The sequence below is a fragment of the Phaenicophaeus curvirostris genome, chromosome 3 (genome assembly GCF_032191515.1).
Source record: "Phaenicophaeus curvirostris isolate KB17595 chromosome 3, BPBGC_Pcur_1.0, whole genome shotgun sequence".
Classification (NCBI taxonomy): domain Eukaryota; kingdom Metazoa; phylum Chordata; class Aves; order Cuculiformes; family Cuculidae; genus Phaenicophaeus; species Phaenicophaeus curvirostris.
This window is the reverse complement of record NC_091394.1, coordinates 35,292,941-35,313,961: the sequence shown is the minus strand read 5'-3', so window position 1 is coordinate 35,313,961 and position 21,021 is coordinate 35,292,941. Positions and strand designations below refer to the sequence as shown.

Genomic DNA, 21,021 nt, shown 5'->3' with positions numbered 1-21,021 from the left:
TAACTCAACGTTAGTCATTCTAAAAAGTGCCGTAGTATCAAAAACCTAATCAGATGGGGTCCTACCAGATCAGAGAGCAGGGGAACTACTTAATAGTGAGAATTCATAGAAACATATTCTGCAGAGTACATTTGGGGACAATTCTGCACCCTTCTAAGCTGTAACCACTATTTTGCAGGATACAGGCTAGCTTTTGTAGAAATCTCATGAAGTGTTATTGTGAACTCATTAAGTGTTGGACCACAATTCATAAGACCATATACAAACTCACCTTTGGAATCTTATGAATGCACAGCAACAAGCAAGGTTAGAAAAGATTCTACTTGCATTGATACCTTATCACTGAACATTGAACTCCTATGTACGTGTGGTGCCTCAGGAGCAGCTTATATTATTGGACTGCGCGTGCTCCATTACAAATACCAAAGTCATTGCAGCAAGGGCAGGTGTGTCTAGTGACCCGAGTAAAAGTTCAAATGAGGCAATTCTCCCAAGTCACACATGCGTCCATGCACCACTGCTGGAACGGATGTAACTATGGGATACTTTGGCCACCTTTAGAAATGGTAGGAGACAAGGAATCTGTTTGTCTTCTCACAAAGAACCTGCACTCATGGTAGTCCTCAGCAGAGCATAAGGTCCTGCTCTTGCACAGAAGTGCAGGAGAGGATGTTCCATCAATATCTGGAAATAGCAAACAGCCTTGTGCCTCTGTGCATACAAAGAGTAGAAAACCATGACTGTAGAATCGGGGTTCCTCCTTGTCATATTGCTGTTACCAAAGATGTTAGGGGCTGGGAATGACTTACATACAATAGATGGGCTTAGGTCACTTAGAGGCCTAGGTAAAGTCACTTCTGTTTTGCTTATTTCCTTTGGACTAGCTTATCACAGACATGTAAGTACTTAAATCCCATTCATACCAACAGCAGTTAAGAACCCTCCTGCCTCCGAGATCCCGAGTTTAAGTTAATGTTTAAAGCAACTTAAACACTTCAGAGGAGCATGCTTAGGTGTCTGCCAGAGCTGCAGCAATGGTGGAGAACCCTTATCTTCAGTTCCCATTTCTGGCTGCAGTGGATGGAGACAAATAGCTGAACTTCTTGAGACACTGAAGGCCACTCACCTCTGTAGGAGCCAATATTCAGTAATGTTTAAAATAATAAATGTGCAAGTCACTTTTCAAGATTCTTCCTTATGTAATATGTGCTCCCTGAGCGTACATGAAAGCAATGGGCATCTGCATGTTCCAACATTATCTGCAGAAAGATGCTTTATGCTAGGTTGTCAGTAGGATTGATCAGGCAATCCTCTGCAAAAGAGCATATATGGCATGTGTTCAGCAATGTACATTAAGTAGGACTGCGGCATAGGAAAGCTGCAATTAGAGGTACTCTTTGCTGCCTGTAAATGACTGCAACTCTCAGTATCAGTGAAGGTGGGTCACTTTATAGCAGCTAATAATACAGCCCTTGGATATTGCTGCCTGTCTGTCACAGGCTGCTCTTGGCAAGTGACCTTTTTCTTTTGCCTTTTGGTATAGACATTACAGTAGTGGAAACTATCTTAATTGTAAGGAGTTCATTTTTCCACAGCCAATTTGGACATAGCTTGCATTTGACAAGAAACAGGACTGCTAAAGCTATAGTTTGCAGTCCCAGAAACACAAATGCATAGCATGACAAAAATAGTATATTTTTTTTTCCTCTATAGGGATGAGATTCTCATTCTTACCTTTCTATTTTTATGTTTGTTTTAAAAACACTTTATTCACAGTCAGAGTGGATTAGCCTGTCCAGAAAAGGAAGAGTAGTAATAAAAATGGATTTACTCTACAGGAATGCAATCAGCACATGAGAAGCCCTGTCTTAAGCAGGTTTCATTCACAGCAAGACTGAAATTTTTAGCAGAAGCCATACTGTGAATCATTTGGTAACAACAAATCTTAGAAAATGTGGAAGGATCCTAGGAGTAAATCTCAATTCCTCCAATTAATGTCCTGCTTAGTTGAGGGCAGGGAGGAAAATACAAACCATAAAAGAAAACAAACAAAATCAATGATTCTCTTTCAAAGGATTTTTTTTTTATCTAAAGCATTAAGTACAAGACAACTGTAAGTGTGCAACTCTGTTTACTATACAGCTTGCGTAGGTAGGGTCATGAATGCCCTTGTGTCCTGGACTTTAGATCCAGTTAAAATGCTTAGGGTAATAAACAAAGTTTTACTGTTATGGAAGGGTCTAGTTTACAAGCAGATACCTTTTTTTTTTTTTCCCCTCTCCCTGCTTATACTGCGTTATCTTGTTTGCAGTCAAGAAACAGCACAAACTAATCTCTCATGCAATCAAGAATACAGTTAAAGCCGCATTTCAATCTGAGGCTAAGCATAGTAACTATAACTGGTTAAAATGTACCCCCACACTCTCCTCCTTCTTCCAGGCTACACTTCCGTAGAAAACATCAGCTTGCCAAAATCTGGCAGACTTCTTGACTTTTGGCCACTGCCCTGTGCTAGGGAGAAGACCCTGACGAGGTCTGGCAAGCCTCATCTGCCAGACTCGATCTCCCTGGAAGTGCGTCTCGTTCACAGGCAGCTTGCTGAAGGCTGGCACGAGCCTGGAAATAAGAGTTTCCAAGTTTGTTCTCCTTCAGTAAGCCGGACTCTCAGGGCAACCCAAATTGTGGCTACTTCGTAGTATTGCAGATGGTGACACTAAAGTAACAAAGAAAGGGTGGTTTTCCCTTCTGTGGAGAATTTTTGTAGGCACTTGGGGAAAGAAAAACATGTCCCAGTTCAGCTAAATTCTAGATTTTAAAAAAAGCTCAAAACTTTCCAAAGCTGGAGGCATGAGACAGAGACAAGTTGGTGACAATACTGAAGTCCTGTGTCTACACAGCTATGGTTTCTTGATAGTAGAGTTGTGATCATTTCTCTGGAGCCACAAAGAGAAGGGTTAACTCTGGAAGAAGGGTTGGTGGGGTTTTTTGTTGTGGTTGTTTTTTTTTTTTAAGGAAACTTTGTCTTCAAGAAGACTGCTTGCAAATGCCAGAAAATGGAAAACTGAGAACTCAAAATACATGTTTCTGGATTCTTTCTTTACATCTTCCCCCCCTACACCACCTTCTGCTCTGCTCTTTCAATGCTCAAGCATTCAACATCCGATCTGCTTTCATTAAGTTTTTAATTACTTGCCTGAGGGAAAGAGGTTAGGTTTTCCATCTGCTTTTTGATTTTGATGTACTGCAGTTTAATCACAGTGAGATCATATTTACTCTAAGGCTATTGTTTGCATGCTTTATTCCCCCCCTCGGGTTGATGTCACAGAAGGCACACAGCCCTCAGACAGATTTGAAAAAGCCTTTTAAAGTCATGGAACTAGATCACACCCTTCCTTGGGTGGGGGGAAAGGAAACTGGTTACAAGGGTAAAACATACAGAAAGCTTTGTGAGTTAGGTGTGGTGGAATTTCCCAAAGTATTAATAGATCTTGAAGGTAACTTAGGGAATGTGGTTACATTCCCAGAAGAATCAAAGAAAATCGTATTTCAGCACTCCTGTAAAATCTCAGGAACTTATAGGGCTGGGAAATAACATCAGAATACATCACCCCTAGACTGCTGTTCTGCTTCACTGTGTTACTGTCACAAACTGTATAGGTCTTCTCCAATAGTTCCAAAACAGGGTGGGTGGTCTTGACAACACTGAAGCAGTGTGCATTAAACTCAGGGGTGTTCCCAAGGGCTGAGTGAAAGAACATTACCTCAGATATGCCCTTTTCTAGCATAGCTATGACCTGTTGCGTCTCACAGCACAGGCTCCACACAGGAGGTTGCTATGTAGTAAAAGGGAGTTGCCACTTCTGTTAAGCTCTCCCTACGTGCTTCACTAAGAGCCTCAGAGGTTTTGTGCAATTCAAATGGTGTTTGTGATAGAATACATTCATCTTTCATTGCATCATCGAATAGAAGGGGTAAATCAACTCCTTATTTAACATCTGACCTCAAATTATGTTTCTGTTATTGCCTTTGTAACCCCCAGAAAAGCAAAGCAGCACACCCCCACACCTCACATTCTCTGTAGCTAAAATAGAATAAACCCAGCCATGCCAAAAAAAACCCCAAAAAAACACAAACCTCAAGAGGCAAAAGAACATCATCCAAACAAAGAAAGCTTGACTTATTGTCCTTCTAGTCAATGCAGTTATCATGTTATTCTTAATAGATACAGAGCCAGAAAACTTTACTTCAACTCGCTTGTCCAGTTCAAAGTGTTGGGCACAGCAATAAGCTGATGCACACAGTGCAGAACAATGAATTATTTTAGTCACACAGGCCAAAGCTTCAGTTAGGATCTCTTGTTCTAGCCTTCATTTTTGTATATTTTTTTTTTCCCACTTCCCCACACCTTTTCTATTCTCTCAGTTCCTTCTTTTGGATTCTCATATTTGGATTCCTTGTCAAGTTGCAGGTTCACCACTGTACTTGGTTTCGCAAAGTGCTTTACCAACTGCCTACAAAAAAAACTAGATGCAGAAATGCCTCCTATTTGCTTAAAATGGAACAGCTATGCTGAAAGAAAAGAAGTTCTCAGCCAGGGAGCACTTGGTCTCTCAGATGTTTGTTATATTTGAACTCCAGTCTTGGGTGAACTGATGTACCACATCAGAATCTTGAGCAGAAGTGTGAAGTGTTGATCTGCTCACTGCCTGCCTGCCACTCCTGCAGGGTGTAGAGCATTGTGCCTGCAAAAACTGACAGTGAATATATCTAGAGCATGATAGCCATAATGTCTACGATGGCTTATCGAAGTAAGAACTAGTAAGGAGGGAACTCTCCCACTTTTCATCCTTACTGTATGCATAACAGGTCACGCTACAAAAAAAAACCTATCCAGAACAAACTCTGAAACTCAGGCTTCTCAGGCCAGAGGTGCTGGGACAGCTCAGTGGAACGCTGAACTAGAACACCTGCCTTTCTCCACTGCAGATCTAAGGTTTTCCACATCACAACCTCCAGCTCCTACTTCCCAGAGTCAACAGGGAGATGCACAAGCTGAACTATGTGGTAAGGGCCTTTCAGAGTCCTCTTGCTGAAGTTGTGGTGACTGCAACAGTGAGCAGCGAGCTCTTTCATAATCATTGTGGTAGCACTTCCTCCCTCCGCTATATAGCTCTCAAGATAAGAACTAAATACCTGCACACAGCTTGTTGCTGTTGATCAGCTGTTACAGGTCTACATATGCGTGGGAACAGTTAGAGTCAAGCAGCAAGGTGCTGTTCTGCAGTCCATTCCCCGTGTCCCATATCCCAGACAGGGATATGTCTAAGAACACAGCAGTGCAGCATTGTGTGTACTAGATAAGGCCTTTGCTGTTTGCAGTGTCTTCTTCAGGGATATAGTTTAGTGGCAGATAAGAATGGTTGGGCTCAATGATCCAGGAGGTCTTTTCCAACCTGATGATTCTGTGATTCCAGGTTTGAGAAGACCAGCAACAGACATTTCTTCAAGGATGAATGTCTTGCTCAGTGAATTCTGTTGGCTTTGTGGGAAGTTGAGTATTATAGATAGACTTGTTACTATGCCTCAGTAGTTTCTTTCCTTGCACACACAGCACAAATTATTTCAGGGGCAGTAACAGTGCGAAACCAAAAGGAGAGAAAGGATTCTCTTAAAAATATTACATGATGTATAATTAAAAGAAACCAAATCAAAGTGAAGCTACTGGTTTGTGCATAGATGGTCCTTTGGGGTGTCTTCCCCTACCTTTCCTTCCTTTGTTCCTCTCTTCCTTCCTTCTCCTAAGCTAGCTAAGCATAGAAGAACTCATTTTGCGTTTTAAGAAACAGTTTGCCCAACAATAGAAAAAAAGGAGTCCCACCCTTTTTCAGTTTAAGGGCAGAGGCAGTTTCCCTGGTTCTGTTTTCACATAAGCCCTACTCATAGGAAGCAATATTTAAAAACAAGACAAAGCTTAACAAAACTACAGCCCTGTCAGCCAAGCACAGAGCAGGAATCAGCATTCACGAGCCTGCATGCTCTGGAACATCCTCATGTTGCACATCTGACAGAAGCAACTGAAATTCTTTGACCTTATGGTTGGTTGAACCTTTTCCTAGAGGGTTCATTCATTGCAGAGCTGGCTGCAGAGTCAAGTCAGCAGCCCTACACTAGCAGCTTGGCACTGTGACACTCAGTCCTTAAAGAGTCCATTGTATTTAATCTCATAGCGTGTCATTTATTATTCCTGTGTTTGCTTCCATGGCTGTGGGCACCTCACACACTCTTGTTACCCATGTCACTGATGTGTTTACTCTAACCAGAAGGAGTAGATGTTTCCACTGCTCTCTTTAACTCTTGCCTCTTCCACCAGTCAGCCTCATCAACAAACAGCCTTTTCATCCTCCAGATGAAATTACAGTATTTGATCGATTCCCTTAGCTGCAGTGAAGGCAAACTAAAACAGATCGTATTTTTCAAAGTATCTTCATCCATCTTTATTCAGCTGCTGGCATGTTAACCATTGATTGCAGTCAGTTAATGAGAGAGGAGAAGCCTTTGACTGGTCTATAATAGACTTTATTTTAGGATCTGAATCTAGCCTGGAATCCTTTCAGCACCCAAGAACAAAACTAGATTACAGAGTGAGGTTTTCTGCTTCAGGTTCTCCAGGTAGAACAGCTGACAGCTTTCAGGGCAGAATCCTTTGCTCTTAGTCAGGTTTTACTAGGACACACATCCTAGACACAAAAGAGAAATATCTAAGGTGGGCAAAGAATATGAATTATGCCTTTCTGGGGTTTATCTAATGGACTTGAAGCTGGCATTAAAGGAAAATTCAGATAGATGTTTCAAATCCCAAGTTCACATTACCTAGAAAGAGCTTGAAAGCTTTACCTGTGTCTCAACCAATGTAGAGTGTTCAGACCATGGGTACCATAATCTGCATTTAATCTAGAGAGTATCCATTTCAGTTTTAGACAGAGCTTCTGACACAAAGCATCAGCAAAGTCTGATGAGCCTTTTCCCATAGTATGTTCCAGCTGAAATCCCCAGGCACCAGTAATTAAGGACAAACTCCGTTTTGCTTTGACATGCTGATGACTGGGGATGTACTTTATTTAACAGAAAACTGAAAAACTTCTTTTTCAGTGATTTTATAGAATATGATTTCTACTGCACTCAAGAGTCCAAGGTTAAAAGGAATTTAAGCTTCTTGAGAACAAATGTTTGTTTTGTTTTGCTTGTACAGAGTATTAACACAGTGGGGGCCTGACCCTGGCTTGGACTTCCAAACATCTAAGTATTACTAGGAAGGCTTGAGGATACAAATACTGAACTGAATCTTTCCATTCAACAGTTGCAGAGAAGCACTCATTAATTGAAGTATGGCTGCTGTAACACATCAGGCTCGGAAGAATGGAGCTATGTATAGACCACAGGTACTTTTAAGATTTTGAGGAGAGCACCACTGCATCTATCATGCAGCTAATTTAATTGGACCAAAGGAGGGCAGATACTTCCATCCTTAATTTTATTAAAAGACGGTAGTAGCTGCCAGTATGTTCATTTTAAGAAGAACAGCCGATTTCTACTGCAAACCAATTTTTTTCCCCTGCCTAGGATCAGATCTCTTCTCCCCTGCCGTTACAGAACTTGAATTTGTAGTTCTAAATCTGTCGCCCTCCTTTCCCCCCTCCATCTTTGTATTGGAAATACAAGGGGACTTCTGTGCAACTTGCCACTTGCTGAAACAAGTTCCAAGACAGTTTCTAATCAGCTCTTTCTCTGTTGCCAGTTTGTTTTGGAAATACGGGGGGATTTTAGCAGTTAGGTCATACAAAAAGTCACTGCTGTGTCTTTGCGTTCTTGTGTCAGATATTAGTGCTTCTTTGGTGCCCACATCAGACACATGAGTAACAGATCCATGCCTCCAACTGCAAGTCCAATTACTTCTAGATAACCTAGCTGGTGAGACCAATGAGACAGAGCATTACAAGATGTGAGCTGTGATGCCCACAGTACCCAAAAGTTATTAGAATTTGTCAAATCAATCCAAATAAAGCCCACAAGTGTTGAAGTGTGTCTTCATTCAGGACTTTTCTGTGTGTAGAAAAGAAAGGACTACAATTTTGATCATCACAGCAGGTTAAAAGTTCCTCTGTGGTTTTCAGAAGCTTTCCTGCTGACCTTTTGTGATGGCAGTTCCATTTTCTCAAGACCGACTCAGCTAACTAAGAAAAGCAATAGCAACACTGTTCCTGAAACTCATACTAAGAAATCCTGTATACAAGAATACTAAGAAAGGAAGAATGAAGTCAGGTAAATACTCAAGACAGTTTGCTGAGAAGGAACAGTGCCGGTTGCTTGCAACAATCATTAGGCTCAGTGTTTCTGGTACCAGTGCTTATTTGGAGGAATATTTTGCCTGGTTCACTGCTCTATCAGTGACTGGTGCTAGGGATGTGGCTGTGGTCTATTGTGAAGGCCTTGGAGAAATTGCTGTGAAACAAGTAGCAACCAATTAATATAATTCACATGCCAGTGCCCAAGTCAGCAATGACAACAAGAATCTGAAGCTGTTTGCAGCCAAGAAGTTCTTGAAGCACATCCAGAAAAATATTAACATGCTGCATGCCAGGTGGTGAGAAGGTCACTGGGACAGAGATAATGAGCAACTGGGGAAAAAAACCCAACAAAAAAAAAAACACATGAGAACTTTTAACTCCTCTACCACCATTCCAGCTTTGTTCTGAGAATTCCTTTGCTGTAGAAGCTAAACAGGCTTTTCAAATACCTTCAAATATGAAAGTATAGAAGAATAAGCATTTATCATTGATTTAGCCTGCCTGGTTTTTTTTGCTCTCTCCCCCATAATCTTCCTCCTCCTTTAAACAACTACCTCTGGAAAAGCCTCCTTGAAATAGTCAGTTGCACAGGCTGAGCTAGTTGTGAGTAGATTTTGCCTTTGAAAAATGCATTAGAAAGAAATGTGGAAAAGATAAGAGATTAACTTGAATATGCAGGACTAGACAGGAGCTTTTATTTTCTGAGCTCCTTGGGCTCAGGGGAACAACCAGCTCAACACAGTAAGATGTAGTGTGCAAGAAGAGACCACTGTTTTTTACCATGGTAAATAGTTTCACAGTTCTGCCAGGGCATAGACTAAATTGTTCCCTGCTTTATCTCTAGGCACATTTCTTAGCGTTGTTGACCGATGAGCTGAGTAGGCATACATCAGAGAGAACAGTGGGCCCCAGTGCTGCTGTTTACGTGGGAGTTCAAAACAGTAGTGCTGCTTTTCCAAGCCAAAGCTAAATTTATACTGACCTAACTAATGATGCTGATGAAAGGCAAAGCCAGCATTTCTTATACATTTGAAAGCTGATCCTTCATTCATAGAGGAGAAAACTGATCTCATATACCTTATTTCGACACCGCATCTTGGGAAGAGCATATTCACCTACCTTTTATTCAGCATCTGAGCTTCCTCTTTCTCCATCCAGCAGTCAGACCTTCATACAACCTCCTAGCTATATGCTACACTTAAGCTGCTCAGGATCAAGTTGAAGTCTGCTGTATTCATGAAGCAGAGAGATGATGGGAAGACATCACTGTGTGTCAGTGCAAAAGAGAGATAAGTCAGGGATAAAAAAAGTTTTGATGTGTGCAAGAAAGAGGATAAATATGACAGATAAAACTGCTAACCTGTGCTTAGCACTCTCCCTTTAAGAGAGGGAAGATAAATCTTCAAGGCAGCTGCATATCCTACCTTATGATGGATTAGCACCATTTTAGTTTCTGTACCGCATCCAAATACTTCAGCAAGAATGCTCGAGACCCAGGGCTCTTAAGTTTTTTTAAGTGCTTGTAATTACTTTATAACCATCTCTGCTGACTGCCCTCACCAAAAAGCAGGCAGGCATGGAGCAGTTGTCACCAACACATTTGGAAACAGTACCAGTGCCAAGAAATTAAGTGTTCATGGCCTTTGTGAGGGGTCCAAGAATATCAGTACAGACAGCCTGTCTACTTTCTATTGAATACCTAAGCTTGGCCGATTATTAAGAATTGAATGTGCCATACAGGCCTGAGAAGAAAGAGGGAAGGGAACTGGCTTAGTCTGAAAGAGGACAAAGCACTTGTTAGTAACACATCTGTACTTCACAGACCACAACTATATAGGCTCTGAGTTGGCATAAAACTTCTTAGCAAAGGCACTGCTGGTAGGATAGCCACAACAAAACAGAGGTCAGGCTAGCCTGCGAAACCTGCCTAAAACACTAGGCAGGTGCTTGGGAATAGACCTATTAATAAAGTTCCCTATTACTAATGTTACTACTCTGCTTGATCTTGTCAAGCAAAATGCATATAAGAATGCTTAAATTGTGTTTGTCATCGGTCAAAGACATTCCTTGGTTACCCTCAGAGTCCTCCCAAGTTACGTTATGGTAATGTTCGGTACCTAGATTCTTATGCTCTTTGACATTAAGGACAGGCCCACATATATTGGTACAGCTTTCCTGCTGACAAAAAACTTGACTCCAGCTTGGGTCAGTGGCCACATTATGTTTTAAAATAATGTTCTTCAAGATATTTCTACAGAGAGTGGTATTCTAAGGAATTTTATCCTTTGAGGTCGTTTCTTTTTTGTCAAGTGGTGGTTTTGAGGCAGAGGATGGAAGAAGCTTTATACTTGTAAAGCTAGTGCTGTGCTGTACTGTGCCACCAAGAAAGTATACAGACAGAATGAGAATGCACAGAGCTACATACCAATGTGAGCATCATAGTTAAAAAAAACTACGACATTTTGTCAATTTCATTTTAGGCTGTTTTTTCTCACCAGGTGGTCTGTAGATCCCTGAGTTTACAGAGCCTACGGGTGACAGCTAAGAAAAGTCTGCCTGCTGTCTTTACACTAATGGGATCTGCACCTCTACTGGAAAGGCTTTTGGGACCTTCCAAATGTAAAAGTGTTTGGAAACAACTGCTCTGGATTACGTCCCTTGTTTGAGTTTTATTGTAAATATCAGCTAGCTGGCTGTAGCAGTACACAGGGCACACGAATTGGGAAATCAACACATTTCAATGCCAAAAGGAGAACTCCCTGGACTTCTGTCCAGGTGACCATATAAAGAGCTTCTGTTGGACCTAGTATTACTGGAAGACTTCTCACTAGCAGTTGTGCTAATGTATAAGCCTCTCATTTTTTTCAAAGTGGGGCAGAAGAATCCTGTGCTGCATTATTTTATGTGTTATTTTGATTTCCTGCACAGTTCTTATTCAAATTCAGTTCTTATTCCTCTCCACCTAGAAAGCACTTGAAGTTTAAGAAAAATTCTAGCTTGTTTGTTCATTTCTTTTTCTTGCTCTTCTTTCTCCACAGAATCTTATGGCAAGAGCCCTGTACGACAATGTACCTGAATGTGCAGAAGAGCTGGCCTTCCGCAAAGGAGACATTTTGACAGTGATAGAACAGAACACCGAAGGCCTTGAAGGATGGTGGCTATGCTCCCTGCACGGCCGACAAGGCATTGTTCCAGGCAACCGTGTGAAACTTCTGATAGGTCCGGTGGTACAGGACAGTCCTTCTGCCCAGGAAACATCCAGTTCAGGATTGATGCATCAATCCTTCAACCACCAAAAGATCTATCAAGTGCCAAGCTCACATGCCTCAGCACGGGACCCTGTCTACCAAGTGCCACCTTCCCAACTGAATCAGGGAATTTACCAAATACCCACTGGTCACGGTCTTGTGGGACAAGATGTTTACCAGGTGCCACCCTCCATGCAGAGATGTACTGATGGTCCAGCTTTGGTTAACAAGGTGCGTGCATTTGCTTTCATGTCATAGCTTCAAAGCAGCTCACTTGTGCTGACCACCAGTGAAGTAGTTAATGTCTAGTGAGAGTTCATGGACTTAATTTATCCTTCCTATATCTTAACTATGTAAAAGTTACAGCGATAACTTTACTGCTGTGGGAGAAGAGAAAGGCCCAGTTCTTAACAAGTTGCTTGATTCACAACTGAGATACACAGTAGAGCATTTTGGAGCTGTGCTACCACAGCTGCAGCAGGTGAGGGGAAGTATGTGATCTTGTATCCTTATAGGCTCCTCAGGGAGGCTGAAGCACATCTGGCCTATGGCACTTTGGCATTGTATGCTTAAAAAGATAGCTGCTGCAGTAAGATTAGTTCTCCCACAAATTAATGAACTGTTACATCATCTGCCAAAGTCATTTTTGTTTAATTAAAAATTATATACTGTGTTGCTGCAGAAGTCCCAGTGGATCTAGACTACAAAGAAAAAGCATTGATTAGTGGGACAAAAGCCATAGTTTGAAGCGTGAGGGAGCAAGAAGATGATGATAATGAGGGATGTTCTAATACCAAACCTAAAGTTTATTATAAGAGCGCACTTGATGTTTATCTACAGCTAAATTTATTGATTCAGAGTGAGAGCTGCAGCAGCTCCATGGTGCAGCCATTGTTGCAACAGCTGAGAGCTCCCAAAGCTCCAGTGAGAGGCATTACACCATGTGGGTCTCTCCTGGTTTCTGCTGTCCCTCTCAGGCATTTCCCCAACTCCTGTCACTCCCTCATTTTGCCTTCACAGGGTACCTGCCAGGTACCCTGGTGGCACACAGTGCCTTAGTGCCTGAAAAGAATTAGGGAAGGTACCTGAGAGAGGAAGGAGATTCTCCTGGCCTTCCAGACCCCTTACTATCAAGCCAAAAAGAAGTTTCTACATTCCTTCCATTCCCAGCTCAACAGCTCCAGCTGTTAGCATTCTCCTTGCCTTCAAAGCTTAAAACGTAGCATTTATACCCAAGTTATGTGAGCAGATAATGTCTCTGTTAGAGAGTTCCTGACTAGTTTAAACTTTCATCTCCTAATTTAGATTGGCGAGACAGTCTGTTTTGAGTTTTTTCCCTGCCTCACCCCCCAGATCAGTCTTCTCCCTATCAGGCCTTTGGAAGATGTCTTCTGGTGCTTTTATTTCCTTATTTCATCTTCCTTGATAAGAATAAATAGCTGTTTTTCCTTCTGAAAAGAAGAAAAGTCTGTGAAATCATTCCAAGTCAAATATAAAGAGGTTGGTTTGCTCAACTTTTCCACAATTATGCTGTGTAAGGTGTGCAGGAAGACAAAATGAAAAAACTGCACTTAATGCACATATAAAGATAAGATCAATTGTGTGGGTTTTCTTGAAAAACCTCACATTTTCTCTCCTTCTCTCTTTTCCCTATAGACTAGATATAATGGAATCATTTTATGGGGCGGTACAGTTTATCTATCTACAATAGTGTTTAGATACCCTCCAAGGTAGTTAATGAATGTTTTCTAAATAGCCTATTGTCGTGACAGCACAGAAGAGACCACATTTTGGTGTACGTCTGGATGAAGCGTTGCAGCACAGAGATGCCTCAGCTAAGCAGCTCGGGCCACAGGAGGTGCACCATGTGCAGTGCTGCACTGAAGTCTGTTGGGAAGCCCACAATGTTAGCTCAGAAAGCGTCATGTACTTTGATTTTAGTATCTGACCTAACCTGCCTAAATGACCATTACCATAGTTAAGTGTAATGCCTTTGTTAAAGAAAGGCTAACTAAGGTGAAGCATTTTAGCACTTGTCTCCTGTCTCTGAGAAAGTAGTCTGTCATCCAAATCCTCCTTTAGAGATCAGTAAAAACCATCCTTAGTATTAAGGAAAGCTGGACATCTTGAAGATGTGATTTTCTTAGGCTTGTGACTTGGTCCGATGGCTTAAGTGAGCCCCTCTGCCTTCTTACATCAGCAGAAACAGCTGGTTAGCAAGCTACACTTTTTAGCAGTTTTAAGGACATGGAAAGGGTTTTGCTCTGTGGTCATACTATATATATATATATATATATATATCAGCCTGCTCTCTTCCCATAGCAGTAGCTAGAGAAAACCACATCCTATAGACCATTCTAAGCAGGAGCAGCATCTGTTTGTCCTATCCATTTCTGTGCACATTCGCCCGTTTTCTTTGTGCAAATACACGGTTTGGCTGCCATACAGGTTTCACAGGCAAAGCTTAGGAACTGCTATCAAGCAGGAATTGTCTAGCCTCAAGCAACAGTAAATCAACAGCAGGCATGTTATAAAGCTGTGCTGAGGTAACACATCTCCTTAGCCAGAAAGGCAAAGCAAGTAAAAGGAGTCCTGAGGCAGGTAATTATAATGATGAATGGATTCTGACCAAGCTAGTTGTTGACAACAGAGCTGTATCGGCTCCTTCTATCAAGTAAAAACACCACTATCTAAAACTCAACCTGCAAATGACAGAGATAATGAAGGATAGTTTAAAATTAGACTTCATTAGCCCCAAGCTTTTGTAGCTGTGCTGCACGTTTAGTCACAAAATGGTTACACCCCTAGACATGAAGTGTCTAAGGTATATAAAGATATGAAAGCTGTAACTTAGAATTTATTCTTCTTTCTATGCTCTGCCTTCAAACTTGCTGTCTTTTGCTGTAACTGGCAAAGAGGAGGAACCTTCAGGCAAATCAGTGGTTTTTATCATTGCCACAGAGTTCTGCATAGTCTTGAGGGGTGTTTTTGCACCTCAATCTCATCTGCAAGATATATGGGGTAATTACAAGGAAACTTATTCTGTACAGACTGCTTTAAGAATGCCGTTTGGGAGAGGTTTTGTCAAAGCACAAAGTCTCTTTTGGATGCGTGATTATTCATGAGTTCACACATTAGCTTTACACTAGGGAAAGCTAATATATATGTGGGTATAAAAGACACCACTGTAATTTAAATATGCATTTTCTGGTTCAGTGGTTCACCTAATTGATCTGTTGTGCTGTCTCTACCATCTGGAAAATAGCACTGGCAAAAAAATTTCAGGTAAACATTTCCTTCTTGGAAAACAGTTTTGACAAATTCTGAAACCTACATGTAGGAACCAGTAGCTTTCAGGAGAACTTTTGATCAAGGGCAATCAGCTCAAAACAGAATAGGAGGCTGATGCACCAGAGCTACTTGACCAGAGAAGAAGCTGCACTGCAGGGGTTACCAGCCCTGAACTACAGCTTCCACAAGTCACGGCCTAACTCAGATAAACAGACATTAACACCAACTTGGAACATATCGTGGTTTTTTTTTTTTGTTGTTGATCTATTTGAATTAGAATTTTACAGTTCAGGAAACACTCAGATTTAGCCACCTTTTAAAGCTGCCTGAAGTAGAAGAGGGAAGGAACTTGTATTCACACACAAACATCCCTGGCCTATTTCCAAGGATAAACATGCCCTTGTCAGATCAAGGGTTTCACACCCCACCATCCTGCCATCTCCATCTTTTTCAAGAGTTCACTGCCTTCAGCAGAAGGTTTGGGTAAACCACGGCTGAGGAAACAGACCTTGTTCCCTGATCTTCATTTGTGTTAGAGACATGTTGGTTGAACCCATGAAAACACACCCCACAAGTAGCACCACCCTAACAGTTCTGGCACAGACTTCAGTAGCAGAAGCCAGTTAGCCATGGTATGACGTTTTTCCTTCCAATTAAACATTTTTGTACTGTTTTAGCTGGGTGGAAACAAACATCTGCTTATAACATTCGTTCCAGAAACAAGCTTGCCTTTACATTATCTTTTCTTGCCTATTTTCACATTTGGGAAGTAAGAAAAGACATAGATTAAGCATAGTAACAAGTTAAGTGGCAGGTATATTTTGTCATCAAAGAGAACAGGAGCATATCTAGTGTTTTGTACTTCGTTGGCAAAATGCATTTAAATTCCAAGATAAAATAATGTCCCCATTTACCCTAAGGTCTGAAATACTGCAGTTTTCTGCGATACAGTTTACTTAAATGGCCCAAACAGTCAGCTTATAGTCCCTCTTAACTTCTCCATTCACATCACAAATTTTACTTTGGAAATTTGTATCCCTCATAACAAAATACTGCTTCAGTGTTAAAAGTGCTGAACACAGGGCAAATTTGCTGAGAGCGGCAGGAATGGTAACACATACCTCAACACTCATTGCTCCGTTTCACAAAGCGTGCTCTAAAGGATGAAATTCTCTCAAATTAAATGCAAACTCAGTGGTAAAAATGGCACGCAGCCTTTTCCTTAGACTCAGGAGTTTCACTTGTAAATTTCCATGTGATGTTAATAGGAGCCATTTTACTGATAAAAAAGCCTGTGCAGTTAATCTATCCTCAGTGGTCTCCATGAAAACCCCTGAGTGAAGAAACTCTCATCCACAAGTCAGACTAAGCAGTAGTTAGTCACTGATGTGATTTAGAGAGAAGTATTTTAAGAAAAAGACTGCATTTTATTAGGCTGAGCAAACATATGAGCTCAACATTACTCCCCATTTCTCCCTAAGCACAGGGCTCTCTTTAATCAGTTCTATTTGTAGACCAGAGACACGCATTTTTCCCCTGTAGTGTCAGAAAAAAAGACCAGTCCTGCAACCTCATCCAACAACTGAGGTCCCTGGGGGGCACAAGTGTGCCTGCGTGGGCACAAATGCAGGAACAAACCTTAGCTAAGCCAAAAAAATAATAATACAAGCTTATGGGCTCATTCTTGGTGGTTATAAACTTAGCTAGACCTTTGGTTACATCTGAAAACACACAAACCAAATGCTAAGTTTAGGTAATTAAATTTCACTGTGCTTACTAAAACCCAAGCACAGCCGTATTTTACAGAAATGTGAGTGGAAAACTGATAATACAAAAAAGTAAATCTCATCATAAGTAAGTGTGTTTTGTGGAGATAGGAAATTGATAGATGAAGACCTGTCAATGACAGTCAGAAGACTGTCATTTTATTGAAATCCAAAGGCTTGAGAGGCATTTGGTGATTTTTGTAGATGTTTTGTTTTGCAGGAAGACTAGTTAGCATCAGAATATTATAATTCCATATGTCCGGCATGAAACATTTCCATTTTTCTTTTTTTAAATAGCAGTAACAGTATTGCATCAGGGTTTGTGGGTTTTGTTTTTTAAATGAATCTAGATTAAGCTCTCTCCCAAACCAGATCTTTAGAATGGAATAAAGTGGAATAAAAGTGAAAATAACAGAGTTGCATTCTTAGGAGACTCAAATCTTCCATCAGATAATCTGTCCCTAATCCTTAGAAGATGCTAACATATTCCCATTGAGTCTTATCATAACTTTTTTAGATACACAGTCCCCTCTGGTGAAATTATTTCGTACATGCAATAGACAATTAAAGGTAGAGTTTACAACTATTTTAAAAGATGTCTATGCCTTCCATAAATTTCCCAAAGCAGTCTATGGCAATCTGAACACCACTTCACAGGAGCCCTTTGCTCTATAGCTGCTTTGAGAAACAGATACAGAAATAGAGATAGAACATAGCTTGTGAGACAGATAACCTCAGTTTAATTTGTAGAGGTTTTTCCTGGTGGAAGGTTTTCTTCACCTCCTTCTCTCAGAGCAACACAGTCTCCAGCCTAACTGATTTAGGGACATTGCCATTATTTCTGCCCAAGTGTATGTCTGAGAGCGCTCTTGTGGAATCAAAACTCATTTCAAATGCTTCATCTTAACCTTTCCCCCCCCCCCGGCCACTGGGAAATGCCCATTCACCAAAACTGAAACTGGTGACAGGGAATGGTCTGTTCTGAGAAATGTCTTAAGGGAAGAGAGGAAATATTTGAAAGGAAACAAGTAGTCATAGAAGTACCCTACTTCAACAATTCTCAAATTAAGTTTCGCCCCCCCAAAAAAACCCTTTCCATCTAGAAATTCAACATGGGAGTGAAGAAATAACAGAAATAAGATGAAGCTCATCAAAAGAATTTAACTGAGGTGTTTGGACTGAACCAAACTGATTTATTGTTTGTTAGGCTTTAGGATTTCATGCAATTCACAACTGCAGGACTGCTCTCTGCCCTACCTGTGCCAACACTTCATCTTGTCATCCTTTTTAATCATTTCCTCATCTCACTGAGATGAGACAGACAGTGTTACCAGCATAGAAGAAACAAGTGCATGTTTGCCAAGTAGTTCTTCATATAATAATCTTTTTAAAAATGGGAAGACTAGATAGATTGGGGTGGCCAAAGCAAGTTGCTGCTTTAAGTATTAACATGGGCAAAATACCAAAATGCTGAGGTGCTGAGTTTCACTGCATACTTCTCTTTATTCAGAATCCAGCTCAAATTTAATGACAGTTTTCCAAGAGAATGCTTTATCAGATAGACAAAGTTCTCCACTAGAACTTATCACACAATAATTTGGGGATTTTGTTTCACTGCAAGAACCATGCAGAGATATTTATTTCAGAGTGCATGCCTGTTCTATCACCAATAAAACAGGTCAGCTCATTGGCCCTGTTGGCCAGTACATGCAAAAAATAGTGACATCACAGTCTGCCTGAAGATGAGTAATTGGCACTAGTAAAACTCTTAGCAAGAGTTTTAGATGAGTAACCCCTTTAACGCCTCTCAAAAATGTTGATAACTTAATAATAATGGGCATTATAGTCTATCTTGTTCTGTTCCTCTTAGAAAACAAAACATCCTCAGAAGCATTGGTTTGACTCTCAAATCACGTTTTGTAAGCAAGAATGAGTCCACAGGAAGCTAGGAAATACCCCTTCCCAGTCAGCCTTGCAATTCAAGGCCAACTAGCACCAAGCCCATTTCACTAAAGCAAGCAGAAACATTGCTCATAGCACAACTGGCAGAAAGCCCTAAAGCTGATGTGTGTGAGTGCAGGATCAGGTCACGAAATCATCATTAAAAGACAATAAGCAATAAAGTCTTGTCAATGACAAAAGTGTTTAGCCTCTTCGTGCCTTGTAGTGCTCATCCAGTGAGGTCTGTGGAGAGATAGACCTCTGTATCTGCATTTAGTTTGGGATCACCAACAGCAGCAGCAAGCAAAAATTCAACGCTGTAATCCAAAGCTACAGCAGATACAGGTCAGCACCATTCCCCTACACTTAATACAGCCCTGTCATTTTATGCTAACTGACATTTAGATAATTTGTAACTCCATAGATTATAAAGGGAAGTTGTTTAGAAAGACAATAAATCCACACTTTATATTTCAGAAAAATGCAAACCTAAAATATAGTGTAATAAACCTGCTGTTGTGCACTGGTTAGTGGAAAGGGTCACACCAGAAGCCAAAAAGTCAGGACTAGGCTAGTTGCAAAGTAGCTGGCTATACCCATATCACCAGCAGCTGAGGGTCTGAATCAAGGCCAGTTTGTGATTTCATGTTTGTTTTTTTTTTAAATTGGTGTCACAACTTCTGCTTTACATCTTCAAAACTCACAATGCAAAATCTGCATAAATCTGTTGGAAATAATACAAATTCTAAAGGAGAAAAGTGTAACATCCATTTTCATTATTTTTTTTTTTTTGTTATTCGCATTACCATACCATGGGAGCATTTTTTAAGACTGGCATCGACTGTTGAGGCACTTCACAGTCACGCTTGAAAGCTTCCATTTAAGTCCCTAAGCCTACAAAGTGAAGCATTTTTCATTTAACAGCCTGAATCAGCGATATCTGGACATGCCTCAGCCCTGACAGCACACACAGTTAGAACAGAAAAGCAGATCTTCAGTAGGTATAGGTCTTAGTCAACAAATGAACATAAAACATAGGAGAAAATAAGCAGGTATTTTGAAGATGGAAACAACATCAAGAACTATAAATCAGTTCTGTATCAGGGTAGTATTCATCTCCTAACCCTATCTTCACACATCTTGAAGCTTCTCAAAAATTCACTGGGGAACACCCGATCAAAGACAAAGGCAGCACACAGAGCAAATAACTCAGACCAGGAAAGAAAGCACAGTCATTTCTGCTAATTTCCTCTTGCTTTGCAAAAATGTTTGAGCTCATAGTACTAGAAACAAGCTTCAGCTTGCAGCTACAAGCCTGGTGCATTAGGAGAAATACCTCTATCGGCTTCTTCCCTCTCTTTCAGCTTGTGAGCCTCGCTCAAAAGCTCTCAAATAGTTCAATCTTGGCAGAAGAGACTCTGCTATAGCATTTTATAGTGGCCCAATGTTTATATATTATTTAGGTTAAAATAAAGTGTTATGATTCGATAACCTTAAGACCTATAGCAACTTACAAAACCAAACACTTCCAACAGTAAGTATCCTTAGCACGTGCAAGAATGAAACCCCAACCTTTACTTACTAAAAGTTGGGATGTATGTCATCATATATAGCAAATAAGTAAGTCAAGGCCACTACCTCATAAAACCATTTTTGTTCTTTTTTACAGCAGACAATTCTGAGTGCTACAATAGGTATTACTTTCAGGAAATTCAGTATCAGTCACTGGAAATCTTGACACAGCTTGCAGAAGACAGGAAAAGAAACAGTGTGCTTTCTGTGAAAATGACAGAGTTTTAGCTAGATAGTTAGTTCTTTCAAATACTCAGATTACCGTAGAGACTCTTTTCTTTAACGTAACCTTCTTGCAGTTCAACTTAGCCATAGGACCTTTCTCAAGAAAAAAATATTCAAGGAGGCACACCTAGCCTTCTTAAGTACATGCAGCAAAACAGAAAGAACAGCCAAGACATAGGTTGCTGCCTGACCCTAGGACTAGGAATTCAGGAGAGCAGGAATTAGGGTTTGTTCCCCAGTACTCCCTCTTACAGTTTCTCCATATTCTCTTTGGCAATTTTGTTATCCTTACAAGCCTAAGGAGCCCAGGTAGTTGCTATAACCATACCTAAGAGGGTTAGGAACAGGAGGATTTCAACAATTAGAGTTTTATATTAAGTTTACATAAATACTTTACAATAGAAAACAAACATCTTCTTTTACTTACTTTTTGAGTGATATTTGCTATACCCAAGCTTCACAGCACCACTTAATCTTCTCCAGGGCAGGACTCTCCCCAGGGTAAGCTACAGCTGATTTTAACAGAGACAGAACTAACAGCTGAGATTAGCAACAGCTGAGAGTTACCGATGAGGTGAAGAGGAGAGCATTGTGGGAGGAAACGTGTTTTAATGCAATTCCTCATCCAGATTT

At 40.7% G+C, this 21,021-nt stretch overlaps 1 protein-coding gene across 5 annotated transcripts in view; it reads left to right on the top strand.

Annotated features, from left to right (window-relative positions):
• Window positions 1-21,021, top strand: part of NEDD9 (neural precursor cell expressed, developmentally down-regulated 9) — a 106,121-nt gene that overhangs the window by 67,919 nt on the left and 17,181 nt on the right. For 3 of the 5 annotated variants that reach the window (XM_069853653.1, XM_069853652.1, XM_069853654.1), the window contains one exon: window positions 11,384-11,824. In XM_069853653.1, coding sequence (XP_069709754.1) covers window positions 11,384-11,824 — 441 coding nt within the window. Of the gene's footprint in view, window positions 1-7,364; window positions 7,440-11,383; window positions 11,825-21,021 lie in introns of those variants that run through there. The other 2 variants (XM_069853655.1, XM_069853648.1) reach the window with 1 other exon arrangement.